Here is a 24,701-nt window from a genome sequence, read left to right as displayed (position 1 = left end):
AACCACTACCACCAGCATGACCCCCTACACTACTCAAACACCACTGCACTACCCTAAACCCTAAAACACTACCCCAGCACGACCCCCTACACTAACCATACACCACTGCACTACCCTAAACCCTAAAACACTACCCCCAGCACGCCCCCCTACACTACTGCACCACCCTAAACCACTACCCCAGCACGACCCCCTACACTACCCAAACACCACTGCTCTACCCTAAACCCTAAAACACTACCCCCAGTACGACCCCCTACACTACCCAAACACCACTGCATTACCCTAAACCCTAGGGGAAAAAAAAACACCCCATGCCCAATCCCCCTTACCTCTCACTCCTCGTGGTTCCTGCTTCACGTCGTCTCTGAGGGGCGGTGCACGTCGTTGTGAGGAAACGGAACAGCCTCTGCATTCCCAGCTGTTGTATTGTGAAAGTGTCCGCGTGGCCTAGTTTCACTTCCAGTGAGAAAGTGGAAGAGTCTGTTTGGATCTAAAGGAGTTCTGTTGTTGGACGGGGCTGGCGCGACACGTCATCAGAAAACATAGCTAATGAAAAGCGTTCTCCCTGAAGTGTGGAGCAGTGCCATGAGAGGTCAACGAATGTGCGTCCCACCGCAGTATGACCATCCTGCATGACCCATGTGCCGCCTCCAGGGTACGGGAGGCAGAAGCGGCATCACAGGTCCTCTTGAAGACCGTTGTAGCACTAATTCTACATTTTGGTACTAGGGCATTTTAACTTTGTTGTTCCTGCCAGATACAAAGAGAAGATCCTGTGTTATTCAGTGCCCTCGTTACCTTTTTTGTGGGTTGTGGTGCTTGTCACTTCGCTGCCCCGCCGGTGCACACGACTGGGCACCCCACCTTGTGTGCCATCTGCAGGGCCTCTGCCCTCGGATCACTGGTTTCGGTTTCTGGAGTGGCAACATAAACAGTTGCTCCCAAAGGACTAGCCTGAACACTTAAGTGAATATCCCCTGCACCAGCATTCCACGGAAATTCTTTCCTAGCTCTCCCATGTCAACGAGGACGTCATAATAGCACGGCTCCGCTCGCGACACCGTGTGACGTCATCGGAGCCATAAGAGGACCTCGTCGGTGTGCTGACGTCAGTTCCACCCATTTTTTCTGTGCCACCGAGGCAAACAGGCGGACCGAGGCATTTTCACATGTATACATAGTATAATAAATATATATATTTTCACTGAAAAAACCATAGGTTTCAGGCACGTTATAGTTAGAAATTAGCATTTAAAAAACCTTAGAAATTCACTGAAAAAACCATAGGTTTCAGGGGCGTTATAATTACTTGGACATTTCACTCGTACAATACCATAGAAATTCCCCCGTTATAGTTAGTTCAGCTAACTATAACTCGCGCGCCCGCAATGCACTGCTGATGATGTCACATATTACATCTCTCATGACATGGTCAGTGACATCACTCATGACATCACTGATGACATCTCAAATGACATCACTGATGACATCATCCAGTGAATGTGTGTTTTTCTGAAAATTAAATATGTTTTATATATGCATATCTCAAGGTCGATGGAAGAATAAATGGGTATATAAGTGTCTAAATGGATGATTTTCTTTTTCTAAAATTGATTGTATAACTGACTAAGTGTATCTTAGTGAATATATGGGTTAGTGAGTAATGTTTAAATATGTAAATATCTGTATCAGTCTCTCACTTTGTGTATGAGTGTCTATATGGGTTATTAGTTGGTTTTTTGAGTATCAGTATGAGGGTCTGTATGGTTCGGTGGGGGGTATTACTTAGTGAATAGATGCATGAATGAGTGACTCACTGTTTGTATGTGTTGAAGACAGCATGTGTGTAGGACTGTGTAGGTGGATGAGTGTGTGTAAGGGTGTGTTAGTGAGTGAATGACTGTCCCAATAGGGTCTTTATGAGTAACTACACATGTTTTAAACTAGTATATGTGAGAATTGGTGTATATAAGTGAGTATATGTGAGAGTGAGAGATTGGAAGAGTTCCTGTACAAATAAGTAGGTGTTTCTATAAGTGATTGTTTAAGAGAGTAAGTATGTGTAAGTTTCTGTAGAAGTAAGTGTGGTAGTGTGTGTATAACTGTATATGCAAGTAAATGGATGTTTGATACTTTGTTTGCATGTGTGACTATGTGTGTGTAAGTAACTCTATGGATGAGTGGCGGTGTGTAACAGGATGTATAGGTATATGAGTACATATGATGAGTGAGTACATGTATGAGTGACTGTATAGGGACTGTTGGTGAATAAGTGGATGTGTATGTGGGTCTTAGAATTACTGAATAGGTGTGTTGTAACTGGTATTGGTATGTCCATTGTTTTGAAAATGTTAGTTTGTACTTTTGAGTGTGTGTATCAAAGTTTATATTAGGGTGAGAGGAGGTCTGCCACTCTATCACAAGGATGATGTCATTTGAGATGTCATCAGTGATGTCATGAGTGATGTCACTGACCATGCCATGAGTGACGTAATATGTGACGTCATCAGCAGTGCATTGCGGGCGCGCACGTTATAGTTAGCTGAACTAACTATAACGGGGAAATTTCTATGGTTTTGTACGAGTGAAATGTCCAACTAACTATAATGCCCCTGAAACCTATGTTTTTTTCAGTGAATATATATATATATATATATATATATATACATATACACACATACATACATATATCTCAGGATCCCTCCACCCTGTTCTCCCCTACCTCCGCCCCACTTTGTCTCTGCTGGGAGCAAGCAGACGTAATCAGATACATTACTTAACATTTTAGTTTTCAGAGGCGCTTGTGAATGGAGGTATAACTTTCATGTCTGCTTTGCAGAATGATTTGACCCCCAAAAACCGGCACATTTACCTAAAATTAAGAAAAGTGTCTGGACACCGGGACAGTCCTCTAAAAACTGGGAGTGTCCGGGGAAATCCGGGACAATCTAAGGAGAGGTGACTCATTAGGCGAGCCTCGAATGAGAATCCGAAAAAAAACTGTCGGCCATCACTCAGCACTAAAATGCATGGCAAACACTTATTAAAATTCACTGTAAAACTATGGAGAGGCAGAATATAACTAGGGATAAGCAAACCATAGGCATCTCTAGTAGCAATTGCAATGGCTGTGGTATGGGTAATTAGCGTGCCATTCACAAATTTAAAAAAAAACACCAGACTGGGCATACTGATAAGACACATTTTATTAAGCATATTTGGCACACAATTTACAAGAGTATAATCTTGTCAATTTAAATACAATGGGCAAGCAAAAGGCATACCAATACTTTAGTACATTACACATGACAACAAATGAAAAAAGAGGCACCGGTATTTTTCATCAAATAAAGTCAAAGTGCATACACATTGTAGTGCCCTACGGTATCAAATTAAGGCACCTTTTAAGAATGTTAACTGGACAGTCCATGCGCTTGCAGTCTGTTCTGGAATGTACTGTTATTTTCTGTGCTTGTGGCCCTGGGCTCGATTCAAAACAGAGTTGTTTAATTGGAATGATTTTGAAGACCGCCACAATCAATGCATGGTGTTCGATGTCTGAAAGAACGCATCTCCCTCTTCTACACAGATAGAAAGATGCTGTCAGGAATGGATCCTATATGAACCGATTCGAACTGTGACTAAATCTGTGGTACCTGGGAGAGGCTATAACAGAGTCATACTCACTGGGACCATTCAAGCCCTGGCAGTGAGCAATCAAAAGAATCCTAGTAAGGAGGAGTCTCTAGAAAGTCTTGGCCCTAGCTGGCCAAATTTTTTTGCCTGTGAAACCACTGCTCAGCTTGATCACAAACGTTTTTGAGCTTAATGAACATTCACACTGCTCAAAATAATTTTTCATTGGCCTCTAACGAATAATATTCATCTTCAGCCACACTATATGCTGCAGAAAGACACACATGATCAGGTTATAGCAAATCATTTGATTCATTCAATTCATGAACAATGTAAATTCAAGACACATCCAAACAAGTTACAGATAAAACCATTTTGACACAGCTTTACTTTTTATTCATTTAGACTTGGGTTTGTGAATTGATTTTGCAAATCACACGTTTTCCTATCAAAACGGATGTATAAAAAGGAGAGGAGTAAAAATGAGTGAGATTTTCACACCTAACTAAGCAGCATGCTGCAGCTGTGCAGATTCACCACAACGTGTATGAGACATTGCTATGTTAGGCATTCCATGAGTGACAGCTTAACAAGGTACATGCAGTCCAATTTCTGCAAAAATGGCACATTCCTCAAAATAAATGTTTGGTAATTTCTCCTTGACAATTATAAGTATTCCTGGATATTAGACAGCCTCTTTAAAGTGGCCATTACGAAATGGTGGCAGCGTGACGTTTAGTTAAAAATACAAGGAAGCTATCTGCAGTCGAAAAATGACTGAGCAATAGATGATAGGCACAATAAAATGACTTGTTTGACATAGAAGACATAGTTACGAGCTGCATATGGCATTTGTTTTGTGAAAAAATATATAGATAGCCCTAGCCAGTTTAGTTATATTCATAAGATGTGGTAAACATTCTTATCGCAGATCGTGGGCTTCTGATAAAACTAGAAATCACACAAACATCGGATCCATCTAGATAGAGGCAGCTTCACTGAAGTGAGGGTGGAGTGGACTTGTTTCTATGGTCCGGGACACTCTTATGTAGATACGGGTTTTGAGATAGACCCTAGAATGAGGTCACTGAGAGGAATGTCACAGACAAGTTCATCCTTGAAGCAGACCCCAGCAGTTTCAAGGCTGCCATGGCAGTCAAGGACTCCGAAAGGACTCGAAGAGTCAAAGAATCGGATGTCCAACATCCATGCCACCTCAGCATCTAGACGGTCACACCACGAGTGTGCATCACACACACCAGACCCGGTCTATCATGCAAGAACTCGACTGGCCCCTGCAAGGTCATTCCAATGGCACAATGTGTGCACACAACAATGCAAAGATATAGAGCCAAATCTAGACACAAACTCCTCAAAGGCCAAGGGCCTCTACATGGATCTTAAAGGAAACCAAATCCCCTTCACCAAAAGTGGCCCTGTTCATGAGGGCCACTTAACAAAGACTCTGCTTGAAATAAGCTGCAAGTCAAACATAGGGACCACAAGCAACACGCTAACCCTCCCGGAAAATCAGCCATCTATAAAAAAGGACAATCAAATTATTTGCGATACTAGAAACAGGGCAAAAACAAAAAGGAATGAAAAAAGGAAATCTAGTAACAAAAACTTCCCAAAAACGTGGCAAATAGACTTTGCTTCTCGCACCCAAAATAGAGCAGGCATAGCAAACCATAGTGGCGAAAAACCACCTGAATGATCCCCAGGGAGGTGGGCGCCATCTGCACAAGACCTCGACCGAAGTAAAGAACTCAAAGGGTACAAAGGGGCAAAACCCATAGCAACCATACATTTGCAAAACCACCCAACTAGGACACATGGGACAAGAGCTCTGCTGGAAGACACTCTACAACAAGGATGGAACCTCGCCATCCAAACAGAAGCAAAGGGCAGAGCAACTGAAAACTCGACCATACACCCAGGAGCCACAAATGGTACTCTTCTTGGCTCAGACTTCAAAGAAACTGCCCTCTGAGAAACACCCGGAAACACCTTGATCGATGCAAGGTATGCCAAGCCAAGTCCAATAACGCCACCCCCACTAGCAATACTGGAAAGTAACATCTGAGCAGGAATCGACCCCCCTCTAGGGGCCAGAGACGACAGGGAACCGCAAAACCCAGACCCAGAGGCAACACTCAAAAGACCCAGGAGTGGATCACTCGGTCTAACCAGGACGGTCGCAAACAACAGGGAGGGAAACACCCTTTGCCAAAGGGATCAGGGCAATGACTCACCTCTCAATTCATACACCACAGGGGGGCTAAAAGATCTGAGAGTGGGCCAACTGGACCTAGGGTGAACACCTCAAGCCGCCCACTCCTAGCTGATCAACAAAGGGCCCAGACCCCGACTAGGACAACATAAGCTGGGCAGGAAAAAAATAAAACTCCTGCAGGTCTAGAAGCAGCACTTTGTTTCATCCAAAATTTCGCTCATGGGGACAAGAAGATATTCTAAACCGAGGGAATCTACGGAGACTCTTGAGGCAGATACCCTCCCTAGCAGGGATATCTTTAGCTGAAATATAATTTGTCCAGTTCATCAACCACGGCCAAAATAGCGACTCAACCAGGGATACCTGGAATTCACCAGAAATCGCAGAAAAAATAATGGAAGAAAGCAGACAGTTCATGGACTGGGGGATCCTAGTAGAAATCTATCTTGAATCGGAATACCCGCAACCGTTCACATGGGCAAAAAGCGCTTGGTCAGAAAAACCCACGTCCATATCTACAATGTACTCGGACGTTAGGAAAGCAATAGGCAACTCTCCCAAGCGGAACAACCAAGAAAAAGGAGACGACCTGCCCACCAGCCCATTGGACTAACCAGGAACTGGGCCCACCAGGAACAAATGTGGTGGTTTGCAGGCGCAATCATTCGACAGCCGGCAACAGATTGCTCCAAGCCCCTGGGACCCGGAAGGAACCAGGCAGCCTCCAATCTAAGGCACTGCTCAAGGAACATTCATGGCATGAAAGTTAAAATCAACGATCCCGACATATTGAGCTACCTTGACACATTCTCCATAATGGCGCTCCAGGAGACCTGAGCATCAGAACCAATTACTGCATTTCCTCATGTCACCACCCCAGCCACCAGAGATGACAAATGAGGCCAATGAGTATACACATCAATTGCGCTATAGATAAGGTGCAAGACAGAAACCACAGGTCAAGAGAGACTCCAGAAATTGCACTTATCAATTACAGTCGAGGGAAAGGAACTAAATTAATGCTGATGAATCTTTATGTGCCGCACATGAAGAAAGACCGCTTGGCGTTATCAACAAAGCTAATCTACCACATCATCAGCCTAGAAGGCCAATATCCGAGCACTCTTCTGATAGTGACATGGGGCTTTAATATGACTTTGTTAGGTCAAACAAACAGCAGCGAAATTACAGAGGCCCAGGAACAAGAGTGGGCTATCCCAATACAAACCTAGCTCAACACAGGAAGAAAGGAACAGTTGGGCCTTTCCCTGCTTGGGAAACTAGGGCACCTGGGGCTACGAGCTCTCAAAGACCGTATTAAAGGTGACATTCGCTAAGCCCTCTCATTTCACTCTCAATCAGGAAGTTCACTAATAAATCACACTTTGGTGTCTCTCACTTCTACACCTAGTGACCACGTACAAAATGGAGCTAAGTTCAGAGAGTGACCACCTCCGTCAGGAGCTGGACCTGACCATGCTCCTAATTGAAAGCAAGAGGACAAGCGAAGTAGCTGGGACCACCCACTCAATGTCAAGAAGATTAAATGATTATCTGACACAATTGAAAATCTGGAACAAGAGGAAACTAAGCACCAGCAAAGAGCGAATCATTCCCAGGGCACAACGGATAAATAGGTGGAATTCACAACCACTTTCACTTAGCAGTTCTCCACAAAAGTAAAAACTAGGGGCACACAATCAAGGTAATTTCAACCCGATCAGCCTCAACAGTTACAAGACAGCCAAACTTAAGGACCTAAAGTGGAAAGTGAATAATGCCCTGCGAGCAGTCCAATGGAACCACTTAAGTAAATCAAATGCAGCCACTTTGAGGGTCGCAAAGCAGAAATTTAGACAAGCAATGTGGGCAGCCAAAAAGGAAAACTACGAGACCTTCTGGGCAAAAACTCATTTGGGATCTCAAACACAACAATTTGAGCAACTTTAGGAACACGGTCAATGTCCTAAAAAAAACACACTTACCAGGAAGCCCGGCTCCAATATCTCAAAAGCTGACAGGGTCATCTACCTACAAGCCTATTTCAGCCAACAACATTGCCTAAGCACAAACTGGGGCCAGAAAACCCAAGACAGGACCCGGAGCAGGGAACAGACAAGTTTTGGCATCATCAAAATTACACTAGAGTAGGTACACCGGCAGATAACCAAGGGACAGCTCACCGGGGCACCAGGACCAAATGGCATCCCTCAGGCTATATACAAAACCAACCCAGAAAAATTAGCTGAAGCGCTATTAGCACTCTACAACCACACCCTTGCTGAGGAACCAATTCCACCTTCCTGGACAGGATCCATTATCTCCCCAATCCACAAAGGAGGTAATAAACTCGAACCAGGTAACTATAGGTTGATCACCCTGATCGACAACGAAGCTTAATATTATGCCAGGGTTCTTCATGAGCACCACAGAGACTGGGTAGAATCAAACTCCAGCATTCCCTATACCCAAACAGGGTTCTCTAGGAATGACAACAAACATAATGGACATATCTCTTATATTTGACTCCTCCAAAACCTCAAAGCTCCCCCTCTATCTATGCTAAATCAACTACCAGGCCGCCTTTGACCAGGTAGTCCGGAATAAACTATGTGAGAAACTGAAGAAATGGCAAATTGCACTTCACCTCCAGAAAGCAATAGAAACGTTATACAGCAATACCTGTGTTAGGATCAAATTGGGTAATGCTGGAAACCTCTCAAGGGCCATACTTACAACAAGAGGGCTCAAACAAGGGTGTGTACTGGCGCCAATGCTATTCAATTTATATTTAACATACCTGCCACCGATAATCACCTCTATCAACTCCCACGCTCCCAAACTAGGGTTGACCCACTGATCCAATCTACTATATGTGGACGACTTGGTGCTGCTAAGCAGAACTGTGGGGATGAAGAGCCTAATGCAGGCCACCAAGGTATACGCTGATGCAAACCGGATGAAAATACATTTTAAAAAAAAAATCCTCTTCACAATGGCCGAGGTGGAACGTCAGCATGAAACTAGGGGGGAGCAGGGTCGAGGAAACAAATAGCAACAAATACCTTGGCCTCATACTAGATGCATCCTTTAGAATAAACAAAGAAGTAATCCAAAAGAAAGGACTCGCCCTCACAGCTGGCCTGGAAATACTATGGACCATCACAGTGCTCAATTCTCGAAATCACCAGAGTTAAGGTAGTCCCCACCCTGGTCTACGGCAGCGAAAGACTCCGTGGGAGAGCCATTCTGGCCCTGGATTAAGCAGTGATCTGAATATATAGGCAAATCTTTCTGCTCCCCCGCAGCACCTTGCCTGGAAAATCAGGATTGAGTTTGGGCTAACAAAGCAGTCTTACTCAAGAAGGGCATCCTTTTTGCTACAAACTAAAAAACTCTGAGGTAAATTCCATCAATCACTATCCATGGAAAGAGATAATAAAGGAACCACACTCGCTAGCATGTAAACATCCTAATGATACTATCGACCTACTAAGCTTGGGGGGATTATGGTCAACAACTGTAAATCAAAATCAATAAAAAAAACTGTGGCAAAATCTTCCAAAATCCTCACATCACTTGAAGACAGGGATACCCTAGCCAAAAGGTCACACGACTGGGTCGTGCTAAAAAAGCTACACAACCGTGTGAAGTACTAAATCCCAAGATAAGAAGGAAATTTCTGACCAGTCAACTGAGAGAACTTCCAACGCTACCGCACAGTAAGCCCTGGTTGAGGGCACTCGAGGACAGATGTGCAGATTAAGTGGCAAGACAACAGAAAACCTGGGTCAGACCATGTGACACTGCGATACGACTTCCTTTCCTGTTTCAATGCATCAGACCAGGGCTCTATTGCCAGAAGTGTCAAGTACTTACTAGGGGTCGAGAAGGCCCTTAAACTGGCGGAACAATAGAGCTGGTCAAAACATACGGACGTACCCCCATAATCAACTGCGTTTTGCCCTAATTTTACCTTCCAGGAACCTGCTTTTTCCTCCTCCTGAAGTACAAAAATCTTTAAACGTCCACCTGTTCTACGCATGGTGTGTTTTCAATCCTAGTCATTTTACCAAAGAAACTTATGAACAAAAACTTTTTACCACTTAAATGCTTTCCGTTTTTTTTTAATCCATTCTGGCTATTTTATTTTAAGAAATGCATCAACTGCTGCTCCTAGCTTTTTGCACATTACTTTTTTAAACTGCTATTTTTATAAGATAGTTTTTGGAATTGCTTTTATTGTAAAGATTTTAAATAATCACACTATAAACAATAAATTTAATGTCTGACTAAGTTAACAGTAGTGTCGGAGATTAAAATTGTGAAAGCTTGGCGTTTTGGGGGCAGCTCAGATAACACGATCACTTGTGCAGTGTCAACAGAAACAAAAATAGTACTATATAAGAGTAGCGCTGCAAGAAGGCATATGGAACTGAAGGGTGGCAACATTATACCCAGAGGCACGAGCCTCATGGGATCTAGCTAAATGGTAACCTTTACAGTACAGGTTTTTGTGCCACTCTGCACTTTGCCAAAAGTATTTGCCTCACTGCAAATCCGGATGTATAAAGTTCCTCTTCATACAGAAGTGTGTGCGCTTGTGCTACTGGTCTCTGGCACTTGGCTGAGTAGGAACTGGTCTTGGCACGGTCACATCTTGTTGAAACATTCCTTTGCATTGGTCCAAACTTGGATTCCCTGAGAAAGAGAAAGAGGGCAAAGCTTAAGAAAGACAGTACCAACAAGGGGTTGACTTAAGACTAGAGAAAGGAACATACTTAACAGTAAAATAAACTGAAGTAAACTCATCTGGGGGCATCACTCTTCCCTAAATGCTACTCAGTTCTGCACAACATATCTGCATGTATTAGTGAGGTAGCTTAGCGTTCGAATCGTGCAAAATGTGATACCAACATAACAATTTGCACAGGACTTAATAATAAGGTAAAAAATGAGTGAAGATATAGACCCCAAAAACCGTATGGCTACTTTGCCCGTATAACGTCATAAAAGAAAATGGCTGCCGCTATTATTTGTATAGCGATTATGAATCTAATGTTAGGCATCCATCACATCGTTTCACATGCTTGTCTTGTCAGGAATGCCAAAAGTGGTACAAATACTTCATTTTAGTTGACGCCTGATGGAGTGTGAGGAATATTTAATGGATCCAGTAAGTAAATACCTTATGATGTAAATAATAAAGTATGTTGTATTGCCCTTGTATAGTTGTTAACCACTACTTTGTCTTTTAAAACAGGAGACCATAACATTACGAACCACAGTTTTCAAATTCACATCAGCCCGCAATATCTTGGTTTCAGAAGACTCTCTCTAAAGCTCGGTCCAGTGGACAAATACAAGTATCTTTCTTTCTTTAGGAAATGGAACACATGAAGGCATGCTGCGGAATAAAGCACTGACTTGCAAATACTCCTAATAGGAGAAACAGCTACTGAAGATGAAGGATAAGTGTGTCCTAGATCACTTCAAACATTTGTAAAACACTGGAATCGCACCAGATCGAGGACCCACATTTGCTTGACAATTTGCTAGTTGCTATGCAAGCCTCAATAAAGAACAGGGAAAACCCATAAAATAAAATCGCCCAACATTTTCCATGACTGTAGCGAGATATATTGCTTATGTGCATGTTCCATAAGCTTTTTAAAAAAACGTCAATTAAAATTTAAAGCATGTCTTGGGAAGCAAATTGGAATTCAATATCTGTATGGGGTTTAGGAAATGAAATGAGGGAGTGAATGTACAGATGATTAAAAGAAAAAGTTCTAGCAGCTACTGGCTATAAGCGACATGTTTACATACATTCCAAATCAGTACCTTTTCTTACAATGTTTTCTAACAAGCTCTTGTGTAATTGACACCAGAGCACAAAGTCACAGTACTCCTTCTAAATACAGTTAGCAATTTGCCATCCAGACCCCACACAGTTCATCCATATCGCATTGCCCATGGACAACGGGTGTGGGTACCTGGCGGCGAAGGTTGGGCATTTTGCGTTTGCGTGTGTGGCAAACAGATCTATGTCTGGATGGCCCCACATGTGGAAAAAGGGTTGCAGGGGATGAAGTTCCTATTCGTGTATCTGCTGAGTCTGACGACTCAACAGATCTGCAATCTGATTGTTCACTCCTGGAAGATGTTCTGCCAGAAGATATATGTTTTGTGGAATGGCCCATCTCCATATGTTTTGTGCCAGTTTAGACAGCTGCAACGAGTGTGTTCCTCCTTGTTTTTGTATGTGATACATTGCTGTCATATTGTCGGTGCGGACTAGGACAGTTTTGTGGAGGAGATGTACTAGGAATGACTTTAGCGCTAGAAATATTGCTAGTAATTCTAGGTGGTTGATGTGGAGCTGTTTTTGTTGAGTGGTCCACTTGCCCTCTATTGTGTGATTTAGAAGATGGGCTCCCCAGCCTGTGAGTGATGCGTCCGCTGTTAGCACTTTCTGTGGAACTGGCTCTAGGAACGGCCGCCCTCTGGAAAGTTTTTGAGTGTTCCACCACTGCAGTGAGCGATGTGTGCGGCTGACCACCAACACCAGATCTGTAAGTTGACCTTGAGCCTGGTTCCACTGACGTGCTAAGCATTCCTGCAAAGGGCACATTTGAAGTCTTGCGTGAGGTACAATGAAAATGCAAGAGGCCATCATTCTTATGAGTTGCGTAAACACTCGGGCTGGAAGAGAGTGTTGGGGCTGAAATTTGGTGATGAGGGTTTTCATACTGGCTATCCTAGCTGGACTGGGGTATGCTATAGCTTTGGAAGTGTCTATTGTGGCTCCTAGGTACTGGTGTAGGTAGGAGGGTTGAAGGTGTGACTTGGTGTAATTCACTGTGAACCCCAAGCTGTGTAGCAGCTGAATAGTTTGTTAAGTGTGGTGAACACATTGGTTGTATGACTTGGCCATTTGTCGAGGTATGGAAATACATGGATTTGCTTCCTTTGCAAGTGCGCTGCTATTACCGCAAGGCACTTTGTGAACACTCTGGGTGCCGTGGTCACCCCGAATGTCAGAACTTTGAACTGATAGTGTTGGCCGTCCACTGTGAACCTTCGATATTTCCTGTGATCAGGGTGTATGGGAATATGGAAGTAGGTGTCCTTGAGGTCTAGTGTGGCAAGGAAGTCGCCTTGTTGAAGCAGTGGAAGGACTTGTTGAAGAGTGATCATGTGAAAATGATCTGATTGTATGTAAAGATTGAGAGGTCTGAGGTCCAGTATTAGTCTTAGAGTGCTGTCTTTCTTGAGGATGAGGAAATACAGGGAGTAAACTCATGTTCCCTGATGCTGTAAGGGAACTAGTTCAATTGCATGCTTTTGAAGCAGTGAGAGAACTTCCTGTTTCAGGAGCGTCAAATGTTGTTTGGGAGGGATGTTGGGGGGAGTTGCAGTAAGTTCCAGGCAGTAACCATACTGGATAATTTGTCTTACCCACTTGTCAGTAGTGATGGAATTCCAGACAGGTAGGAACTGTGAGAGTCTCCCTCCGACCGGATTGGAATGGTCTGGAGGGAGTAAAGGGAAGTCACTGTTTATTATTGGGAGAGGCGCGGGTGTTGTTGTTACCTCGGCCTCTACCTTTGTTGTTATTTCCCCTCTATCCACCTCTAAAATATCCCTTGTTGGGAGATGTTTGTGTGGGACTTTTATAGGAGGAAGAAGCAGTGTCTGTACGGATGTTCCTCTATAAAAGGAGCGTCGAAAGGAGCCGCGTGTAGATGGAGACTGTAATGCTCCCATGGATTTAGCAGTCTCCGTGTCCTTTTTCATTTTTTTTAAAGCTGTATCCACAACTGGGCCAAAAAATTGTTTGTGATTGAACGGCTGATTGAGGATAGTAGTCTGCACTTCTTGTTTGAACCCAGAAATGCGTAGCCAGGCATGTCTTCTTGGTAACACACTAGTGTTGATGGATCTAGATGCGGTGTCTGCTGCTACAAGGGCACACTTAACTGATGCATATGTTATTAATTTGCCCTCCTGGATAAAATCATTAGCTTTGGCTTTATATAGGTCAGGCAAATGCTGCATTAGGGTTTCAAGCTCGTCGTAATGAGCCCTATCGTACCTGGCAAGTAATGCCTGCGCATTAGCTATCCTCCAGTGATTGGCTGCCTGGGCGGCAACTCGTTTGCCCGAAGCGTCCAGTAATTTAGACTCTTTGTCTGGAGGTGGAGCATCACTGGAGGTCTGAGAGATGGCACGCTTTCTAGCATTGGTCACTACCAGGGAGTCTAAGGGAAGTTGGCCCTTAATGTAGGTGGGATCATTAGGGTCGGGTTTATATTTTTTATCAATCTGAGGATTGAGAATTCTAGCCCTTACAGGGTCCTTAAATATCTCTGGGGCATGTTTAATGACGCCTTTTAACATGGGTAAAGTTTGTACTGTCTTTTGTGACTGTGCAAAACTGTCTATTAGGAAGTCTTCCTCTGTGGGGTCCGAATGCATTTGAACACCATGGTACTGGGCAGCCCTATCAATGAGCTGACTAAAGCCAATATTGTCATCTGGGGGAGATGGCTTTGTTGGGTATGTATCAGGATCAGGAAGGTCTGGAGGATCTACTGGGTCATCATAGTCATCCCATGTGAAAGGGTCATTGTTGCCGTCCCCACCCCCTTAATCATCATCATCCTGTGGTGGTGGTGAATATGGGGGAAGTATGGGAGATTTTGGAGGAGAGGAAGGTTTAGTAGGAAGAACAGAAGAGGGTCGTAAGGGTGAAGTTGCACAGTCCCTTTTCTTCACAGGCACCTCAGGGATGTGTGGGGTGTCCAATTTCCTCTTCTTGGGTGGAACGCTGACAATATGGCCTGTCTTAGGGTCCACTTGGAGAGTTTTTTGTTTCGGATCGATGGGATCCGGCAGAAAAAGTTCTTCCTCTTCGATAGTTGCTTTCGGCGTCGATTTTTTCGGTTCCGCGCGGGATTTAGATTTCTGCTCTGGAGCCTTTGAAGGGGTTTTTGGATCCTTCGGCTTCGGTGTCGAGTCGGAAACTTTTTCCGTTCAGAGTGTTTTGGTTTCGGATCCGAGGCCTTTTGTTCTTTCGGTGCCGAGGCCTTTTTGGAGACTGTGGGAGAAGGATGTGCTCCCGACTTCGGTGCAGATGGTGTTTGTGGGACACTGACATGTGGCTTGCTCAGTCCCAAGCTGCTGGAAGGCTTTTCCTTTGTCTTCAGAGCCGGGCCCGGGGGCAGGGATTCTGATGCTTTGTTTTGGTCGCGACTGGCGCCTGCAGGTAAAGTCTTGACCGGAGCCTTCTTTTTTTCGGGTCGGGGCAGGGGCAGTTGTACTCACTCGTTGACCTGGAGTGATGTGGTCATCGGAGTCGCCTGCCTCGGAAACGATGTCCAGATCCTCCGAATCCTCTGCCTCCGGAACATCGGGCCTTCATCGAAGATGTCTTCTGGCACCGGTGCATCCTGTTGCGCCATTACGTTTTGTCGGGCCCGGCGATCACGAATAGTCTTCTTGGACCGGAAGGAGGCGCAGGCGTGGCAAGTTTTCTCCTCGTGCTCGGGCGAGAGACAGAGTTTGCAAGCCTTGTGTCGGTCGCAGTGTGGAAATTTAGCTCCACACTGGGGGCATTTTTTGAATGGAGTCCTTTCCATTAGCCGTAGGCTTGAAAGGTGTCACTAGGCCCAGCGGCCCGCGCCGACGACCGGAATCGAGTATTTGAGCTAGCGCGTCGAAAGGCAAGCGAACAAAAACAATACCGGCGAGTTTGCGATGGTTTGCGCGTCGAAAAGGTTTGGATAACACGGTACCGAACCGAAGCGCTGAAGTTACATCGAACGCGATGGCGGAAAAAAAACAATCTGAGGATGGAGTCGATGCCCATGCGCACTATCCTCCAAGGGAGGAGTCACCTATCCCGTGACTACAAAAGACTTCTTTCCAGACAACAAGGTGCAAGCACCCGAGCCCAACACCAGATGGCGATCTATGCACAAAGTGTGAATCTCTGCAGCTCATATGCCTCGAACATACAGTTAGCATCATACATCGTGCATTGCAGAAACATTGATTGTGAATCACCAGAACGACTGACTCAACTACATAAGAGGAGCGCTCAGCTCCTACAGCCCTTTGGTGCACCATGGGTGGACTCCTGGGAGCCAGGTCACAAAAACCAGGAAAAGAAGGTAAATAAATTGGCATGTGAGACTATAGATGGGACCGGGGAACTATGTAAACAGAAGCAGTAAGCTTTAGCCTGAAGTAAAATGATGAGGCAATTTTATCTGTTCCTATTTAGCGAATATACTCTGTTAGGGAAGAGTATTGCCACCAACCGCTAAAAAGAATACACTAACAGGGATCTTCCCGGCAGTGTAGGAAGGCAACCCCAGGTGAAGAACCAGATACTACATAAATGTGATTACCTCGCCCAGAACGAGATGGCGTGAGGGTAGGCAAGAAAGGATCTGGGGCTAGGCAAGAAAAGGCATGAGCGTCTGTAATACTGTAAGGAAGAAACCCAGTCTTATTTTCTGTGAGACCCATCGGTCCAAGGTGATCTCTCTTCACTTGGGAAGAAATCTCAGCCTTCAACTGGCGTGCATGCAGCTGCTAGGTCAATGAGTTTAATGCAGTTTTGGGGGCGCTAGCCCATGATGACAAACACTGTTGCTGCTTTGTCCTCTGTTACATCCACTCCCAACTAGTCAAAAATAGTGACATCAAGGACTGTGCCAGGGTAAGGAGAGTCTAGATAAGATTAGCTTGTTGCAGCCCTGAACTTTCTAAATTGTTTGGAATGCCTTGAAGAAGAGGCAAGTCAGAACAAGTGAGAAGCAGCTCTCAGTGGAGATATCTGCCTTCTCTCTAAACAGCCTCTTGCCATCAATCAAGTATCAGCAGTCCCTGAAACTCCCAAAGCATTCACCCAAGAATGATATTTATTTATTTATTTATAGTTTTATATAGCGCTGAATCACCCCTAAGGGTATCTCTGATATCTGAGAACAACACCTTCTGTCAATGACCTTGCAATCACATCCATCAAATCCAGACAGAAAAGCAATCTTTGGTTCAAAAGGTCTAACCCATCACTATTTACCCTCTCAAACCAGGCACTGGATCAGTTGAAGAGCCAGGTCTTGAGGTCCTTCCTGAACGTGTGCATTGTCGGGGAGCGTCTGATGTCCAGAGGGAGCGTGTTCCAGGTTTTGGCTGCGATGTGGGAGAAGGCTATCCCACCGGTCCTGTTTCTGTAGATGCGGGGGACCTCTGCCAGGGCGAGGTCTGCGGAGCGGGGGTCCCTCTTGGGTATGTGGAAGGATACACTCTCGTTGAGGTATTTCGGTCCGATGTTGTGGAGGGATGCCTAGATAGAAAAGCCTTACTACTTTTAAAAAAAAAATACTTCTTTAGTTCTTGGCTACAGGTATGCTGAGACCCACCACAGATGATTACCTTGTCAGCCAGATATGCGGGGCTGCTGGTAATTATGGCTTTGTAAATGATGCAGGTGCTCTTGAAGATGGCGTGGGCCGGCAAAGGCAGCTAGTAGAGTCACATCAGGATTGGGGTAAAGTAATCCCATTTTATCGGGCCCTAGATGAGATGTTCTGCAGCACATTATCCCTTCTGGAAACATACCAAGTGATATGTCAGAACTTATAAGGTAATCAGAATGTCCGCCTCTGATGCATCTTTATAGTGAGAAGGGTAGGGCTCAGGAAATTCATGAGCCCTAAAGAAGAAGCCCTGCCTTCTTCATCTGACAAAGCTTTGCTCACCTTGCTAAGAATCTATGGAGCCGAACAGCACAGACACCACAAAAAGCGATGAGCAGAACTGTGCCACAGCAAAGTTCCTGGCTTGGACAGAATCTGATGTGGGCACAGCACAGACCAATTTGTGTGCAGCGTAGTGTAGCCCAGACAATAGCTGCTCCAGAGGGTATGACAGAAGATGGAAGAAGTGCGGGGTGCTGGGGAAGGGGAGAAGAGTCAGCAAAGAAATCACGTATGGTTGCTTCACAAGCCTTTGCTTGTGTGTGCTGCACTCAAGGTGGTTGCAGGAAAACATACCTCAGGTTTGGTGCGTAATTTCTGTAGCACCAGAGTGGGCTCACACAAGGAATCCTACATCTCACTAGGTGCTACTGAAATATGTTTAAAAAAAGAAATCTAAAATGATCCAGGGTACAGCAAAACGTAGAACAGATTTGTTTTATATGGGGACACACTCTAAAGAAGGAAATTTTAGTGGTCAGGGAAATTTTTAGGGGCTCTGCTTAATAGATGCAGAAGTCTGAAGGGATATGAGATGAGTATGGTGCAACTAGGCGAGGGGATAAGCCCTGTAACCCCCCAATTGAGTGTGGGTAAAACCCTCACAATACGACATTAATCACTGACCTAGGCACCCATAATAGTAAGTAAGCAGTATGTCAGTATAAACATGAACTACAATATAAAAGCCAACAGATGAGAAAATTATCTTCTGAAGCGTCGAGAAATATTCAGTCCTTTAATTTTCATTTGAGAGCCAAAGACCAGAAGAAACCAGCCGACACGTGTTTCGTCGCATGTGGAACAATATTTCCGCGACTTGCTCAGGGCTGTATGAAGAAGATTAATATTTTGGTCGTCGCTCAGCCAGTGATAATTCCAATCTGGCTGGGCAAAAAACAATCAGGTGAGCTTCGGTCGTCATAGGATGAGAACATCCGGCGTGAAGCCATGCTTTACATTGTCACTGTAGTGGATGGTGCAATAGGTGCTGCAGTCGCAGTAGTGACATTTAACTGACCGGGTCTGTGTACATTTTGTGCTTCATATACTAGGGCCTTATATGTAAGTTAAATATAACAATTAGGAAAATGCCAATTCAACTATGTTTAGAGGTGTAGCACAGGCACTTTACTACTCATTACCTGGGGTAAAGTACACAGAGTTGTAAAACCAGCAAATATATAGGGTCCAGCAAACGCTGAAAAAACCAAGGTGATCATGCAGAAAGGGCAACTTTCCTACAAGTTTCACCTGCATTTGGTGCTGCTTGAGTTTTATTATGACTTTGGGAAGGGCAGAATATGGTGGAAAAGCAGAAAGGAATTACCCTGATTAAACTGGCAGTAGCAAACAAATCAATATTTCATAATCCCAATGGGGAGATGAAAACTTTGAGCACTTAGTTGTTTGAAACCCATTTGAGTGCCTCTTGAAGAGATCTAATCTTTTCATCTACCTTGATGTTAAACCCTGGCAGGCGAATGAGTACGTATGAAGGCGAAATCTCAAGACAGTTACAGATATTTTTCCAACGCTGAACCTCCCTTGAGACAATATTTTACCTTGCTCATTCTTGTATAGTCACAAAGTCTACAAAATGAATGGTTTAAACACTTAATAGCCAGATGGAATCTTCCAAGCTTCGAAGTGATTAAGGGGTAAGTCTCGTCCCTCATAAACCACGTTCTGTCAACTGACAAGTTAATCATGCTCGTATCCTAGTCCTATAAGCACAAGTTAATTTTGTGTTCATTATGTTTGTCTTGCACTGGGGTTTCCTTGATTTGCTTCAATTGTGAAATTACAAAAAGTGCATAGAATGGTAATCAGATGCAATGAAAGTCTAATAATAAAAGGTAGACTTAAAAGCCTGATAATTGGTATGGGAGCAGACCAACAGACTCCTTGAAGAGGACAGTCTTCAAGGATTTCATGAATTTGTGGAAGCTATCTTCCTTACAGTTGAAGAAGGCAACTTCCAGAGATTGCCACGATGAGAACGAATATTGATGGCTAGGCCATTTTTCCATGTCCCGCTTAATCATGCAGAGAGGAACTGAGAGCGCATATCAATAGTAAACAGAAGTACTATTGCATAACTTGGGATCTTATTGGGAATGGCACCAACTACAAAGGGGGAGGGGGAAGGCAATATGGAATCTGCTGGAAGATATGGCATCCACCAAACATATTGGTACCAAAAGGTAAGTAACATTTTCTTATGATGGCTACTTCTTCAAGCAGATTCCTCATGTTATAAATGTATCAATGCAATATACTTCACCCCTGAAGGTAGAACTGAGTGGTGTGATTGCCCAAGGAAGTGCTGCAACAAAGCCATGATGAAATATCCACACCTTAGCTTTTGGCAGTAATGTTGGTGAAAGGTTTACAAAAAAAGACCAAATAGTCACCCAGAATTTATCAGTCATTACAGTCAGAGGGGTTTTTCTTGCCCAAGGCATAGCATATCTTAAAACAATGGTTCATCTAATGTTAAATGGTATGCTTAGTCAATCTTTGCCTTTCTTATCGCCAGCAAAATGGCAAAGGGCTGCTCACCCCATTTAGGTCCAATACTGTTGATATAGTAAGATACAGCACGCCTAGCATCCAGTCTGTGTAACTGCTCTTCTACCATGGAAGGGTGAGGAAGAGGAGAAAACACAGAAGGGTTATTGTAAGACTTGGCTTTTTCAGCAGGTTGACCCCCAGACTTTATGCTCTCCTGTTTTGTACCTATTTTTCTTTAGTTTTAGGATTCTGGGCACTGTACCACTGCTATTCAGTGCTAAAGTGCATATGCTCTTCATGTAAATTGTGTTAGGAATGGATTTCCATAATTGGGATATTTGATTTACTAGTAAGTACCTAGTACAGTGCACTAAATGCTTCTAGTGGGTTAGCAGCACTGGTTGTGCCACCCACACAAGCAGCCATTCAAAGATGTCTCAGACCTGCCGCTGCAGTGTCTGCGCGCAGTTGTTACTGCCATGTCGACCTGGCAGGTGCACCCACTTGCCAGGCCCAAACCTTCTCTTTTCTTACATGTGATGGAGCAAGGACTCGTATAAAAGAGACTTGCTCGGAAGCAATCCTCTCAGATAACTCATAACACTGTATTAATCATATTTGTAAAGACTAATATGCACCACATTCCATATAATTAGCTTAGAGGAAGCTTGCGTATGTGTCTTACTAACAAGTAACCCGAGTGAAACTTAAAATGGCTGCTAACGCGGGAATTTGCACTGCGCATGGGTCAACTGCATCTATGCAGGATGACGGACTAAAGCTTGGAGGGAATTTTCTGCTTCTGCGCACTTGCTTCTAAAATGGCCGCTTGAAAGCTTGTATGCTAAGCATCTGCCTCGCTGAAACTGAAACATGCTATTTACTAAATGCTAATGCAGGGAGACCTATTATAAGTAAATGGGATTAGAATAGAGATAGGTGGTATACAGTGAAATCATTTTATTTTGATTTTAACATGTTTCTTTTTGACCTCTCTATTAGTTTGTATTTGGGCCTCTGAGCGATGCTAAAGTCTATACTTCACGTGACTCCTCACACCGGCGCAGTGACAACCAGCCAGAAGCCATGAGGGTGTGCTTGGATTGCGTTCGCAACTTGTCCTGGGAAAGTGATGGACATCCTGCAGGATGAACAAGACAACTGTTATATGTATTCTTTTTATTGATGAAGATGTGAAATGCGGGTGGGAAGTAAAGCTTGGGAAAATAAATTAAGGGGCGGGACCACTGAACAACGAACTAGAAAATTGTAAAAACTTAGCATGGTGTGATGATCATTCCCCTCTTGCCTGTCCAATCAGAATTAGGAGTGTCATAAATCTGAAACATTTAGGGGTGGTACATGCCATTAGAAAAGTATAATTGAGGTAGTTTAGTTAGTTAGATTGCTGCTCGTGTTGCTGAGATGGTGAGAGACTGGGATGCTGTCCGAGAGCTGATCAAATACTGAAGAAGAATCGAATTGCAGAACTTGGAGCCAAATCTAATTAATTAGAAGATCGCGCAAGAATCGAGGAGGGAAATAAGACAAAGAATTAGAAGAAGATCGCGGATGAATTGAGGAGGAAGATAGTGTCAGAGAGGGGTGCGACGCAGGCGTCGGATCTAGAAGAGGTAATCTATCCTGTCCCTGAAACCTGTCCTGAAACCTTTGTCACCTGAGCTGTCCCAGGGGACCCTTCCAACTCCTTGGCCAAGGGGTTGGTTTCCACATCATTCTAGGTAATTATAATTCTGTGTAGTCTGTCATTGTACTGCTCTATTTTTTTCCTCTCCAGATACTGTCATTGTAATAATATTGTTTAGATGATTTAACTGACATATTTGAAAGATTGATTTTCCTTCCTTGGAGAAAACAGTGTACGAATTGTGTTTTGCTTTGGCTCACATGAATTTAACTAGATAAATATTTAAACTCTTCCAGAGTCTGGGGTTATTTAAAATATTCAATTTACGTAATTTCACCTTATACTAGCTTAACTAAAAGGTCCATTGACCAGAGGAAAGTACTTTATGATTCAGAAAAGATATTATTAGAAAATGTTAAGGTAAATTAAACTTAGAGGCATATCACAACAAATTGACCCCAGCGGTACTTTACCAGCTTATGTGAATGTGTGTTTATGGGCCCAGGTGAGTATTTGGTTTGTGAGTATCTGTAGCTGGTAACCCGCTGGATCACATGTAAGGCACACCTCAGGTAGGCCCAAGGTATCTCCATGGGCAGGGTGCAGTATATGTGAAAGATAGGACATACTGGTGTGTTTTACATGTCCCGATAGTGAAAGATTGTGTATTTCGTTTTTCACTATTAAAAGTCTGTCTGCCCCATAGGTTAACATGGGAGATGCCTTGTAACATCTTACAATCGTAACTTTCCATTGGGACAAGATAGAGAAATTGAGTTCAGGCTTCCTAAACTCATAATTTAAAAATACATCTTTTAGTGAAGAGGATTTTTATATTGTGTGTTTGAAATTGCCACTTTTAGGTTGCCTCTCCAGTTACCAGTTATTATATCACAGCACCTGGGACTCAATATCTCAGTTGATTACATGGCTGCCCTACGTGACTCACCTGCATCGTTCTTGCGATTAATTCAATTCTAAAGCTGAATGTTTTCCTTCATTCCTATCCCCCCTTTTTCCCCTTTCCTTTATTCTTCATTTCAGCAGGCATTCTTCTCAAGCAACACACCCTTTTGTCCTGATGATGATCCCACTATTCTCTATGGGATCGAAACACCATCAACTCTATCACCTTGATACAAAATTGTTCAAAATAACTACTGTATACTGGTGCAATAGTGCTCTTACTTTGTTTTCTGTCCTACTATTGATTGCGTCTTGGTCATGTATGTTGTTTTATGCCTGAGTTTGTCAAACTCTATTTCTTGATACTTTCTTTTGTGTTTTTTCCATGTTTTCTATGATAAAAAAAGGATTATATAAGATTTATATGACAAAGTCTTTATTAAATCACTACTTTGATCTGTTCTACTTATCTGTGCTTTAAGGAACCACTGTTCCTTTGTAAATACTTTTAGAAAGTGGGCATTTTCTTGTTTAACCATCCTGTGTGCCTCTGCCATTTATGTATTCACCGTCTTAGTTTGGAGTGACAGGAGCTGCGGTTGGGCATTTACACTAGAACGACACAAGTGGGGGTTAATGTGTGTCCTGCCTTTCCTGGGTGACTCATAGCCAGGCTGAATAGACCTGGCTGTATTTAGAGTAGTGGGAGGAGTTATCGCTTGCACCTGAATGGACTGTGGCTGCCTTCCACAAAGCGGTCTCCACCTCCTGTAGTGAACCTGGCCTGAGCCAGGCAGAACTGGTTTGTGTGTGCCAGAGGAACTTTTTTGTACTAATTTCAAAGGAAAATGTGGTATAAATATTGGGACCCTGACCCCAGAACTTTAGATAACTGCTAGACTAAGGAACCTGCCAGGAAGAAAGCTGGAAGTGCTGCCCCTTAGATGTTCTTGATTTGGTGGGCTGGCCTGCAGTTGCTGCCTCTGTCTTGGGTAGGGAAAGGACTGAATTGTTCTTTCTGCATAGGGCTTGATGTAGAGCATGCCTCCTGAAGGAAGTCTCAGGGAAATCAAAGACTTCAACATCTTCTGGGTACAGGCTTCTGGCTCGTGACTCCTGCACTAACTTTCGGAATGGACGCCTGTCGATGCCGCTCCTCCGGAGCTTACCACAAGGTCTGACACCCTGCATCTTTAAAGGTACTATTTTACGGGTCTCCCCAACACCGTAGCTGGCCCGCACGCCGTGACCAACTGGAACCGTTGGATTTGTTTGTTTACAACGCCATGATAGCCCCGGATGGAGCTATGGACTTAAAGAAACTGTATATAAAGCCTATTTTTGACTTATTTGTATATTGATCACTGTATGTTGGAATTTTACTGTTTTGGTCTTGTTGCACAAGTTATTACTTGTGTAACGATATATCTGTAAGAGACATTTGTAATAGATTCCTTACCTTAGAATATCCCCAGGCGTCAGACTGGATCCGGAAAGTTTTTCGTCAGCAGTACCCCTGCACGTCGGTAGGTGGTGTCGTGCGGCTCCGCGTCCGTCGCTGGCGCCATGGCGCCATAAACACAGAGATAACGTCACGGAGACTACTTAGCGCGCTGACGTCAGTTCTGTAAACGTCTTTCCGTGCCAGGAACGCAGAGCCATGCAAGAAACTGACCACTGGTGCCATGAAACTAGGGCCCTGAAAGGGATTACCTTAACCCTAGTATCAGTTCGCAGAACAGGGAGGATGGGTGGGGCAGTAAGGAATCTATCACTAACTAATGTCTCTTACAGATATATCGTTACACAAGTAGTAACTTGTGCATCTTAAAGAGACACGTTAGTTATAGATTCCTTACCTTAGAATAGATACCCCAGCAATACCAACTCAGGTGGTGGGTCTGCGAACAGGATTACACCAGAAAGTCATGAAGAACAGAACGGCCAAAAAAGCCGTCTCTCCGGACTTGACTGTCAAGGC

The 24,701-nt window shown here is 43.9% G+C and overlaps 1 protein-coding gene across 2 annotated transcripts in view; it reads right to left on the bottom strand.

Moving 5' to 3' along the window:
• Window positions 1-3,191: 3,191 nt before the first annotated feature.
• Window positions 3,192-24,701, bottom strand: part of SNX4 (sorting nexin 4) — a 467,422-nt gene continuing 445,912 nt past the window's right edge. The window contains exon 15 of one of the 2 annotated variants that reach the window (XM_085647507.1): window positions 3,192-10,576. In XM_085647507.1, the coding sequence (XP_085503633.1) occupies window positions 10,529-10,576 (48 nt within the window). In that variant the 3' untranslated portion in view covers window positions 3,192-10,528. The remainder of the gene's footprint in view (window positions 10,577-24,701) is intronic. The other variant, XM_085647506.1, reaches the window with a different exon arrangement.

The sequence above is a fragment of the Triturus cristatus genome, chromosome 3_2 (assembly GCF_964204655.1).
Source record: "Triturus cristatus chromosome 3_2, aTriCri1.1, whole genome shotgun sequence".
Classification (NCBI taxonomy): domain Eukaryota; kingdom Metazoa; phylum Chordata; class Amphibia; order Caudata; family Salamandridae; genus Triturus; species Triturus cristatus.
Note: the sequence above shows the minus strand (reverse complement) of the source record. Positions and strands in the feature narration are given on the sequence as shown.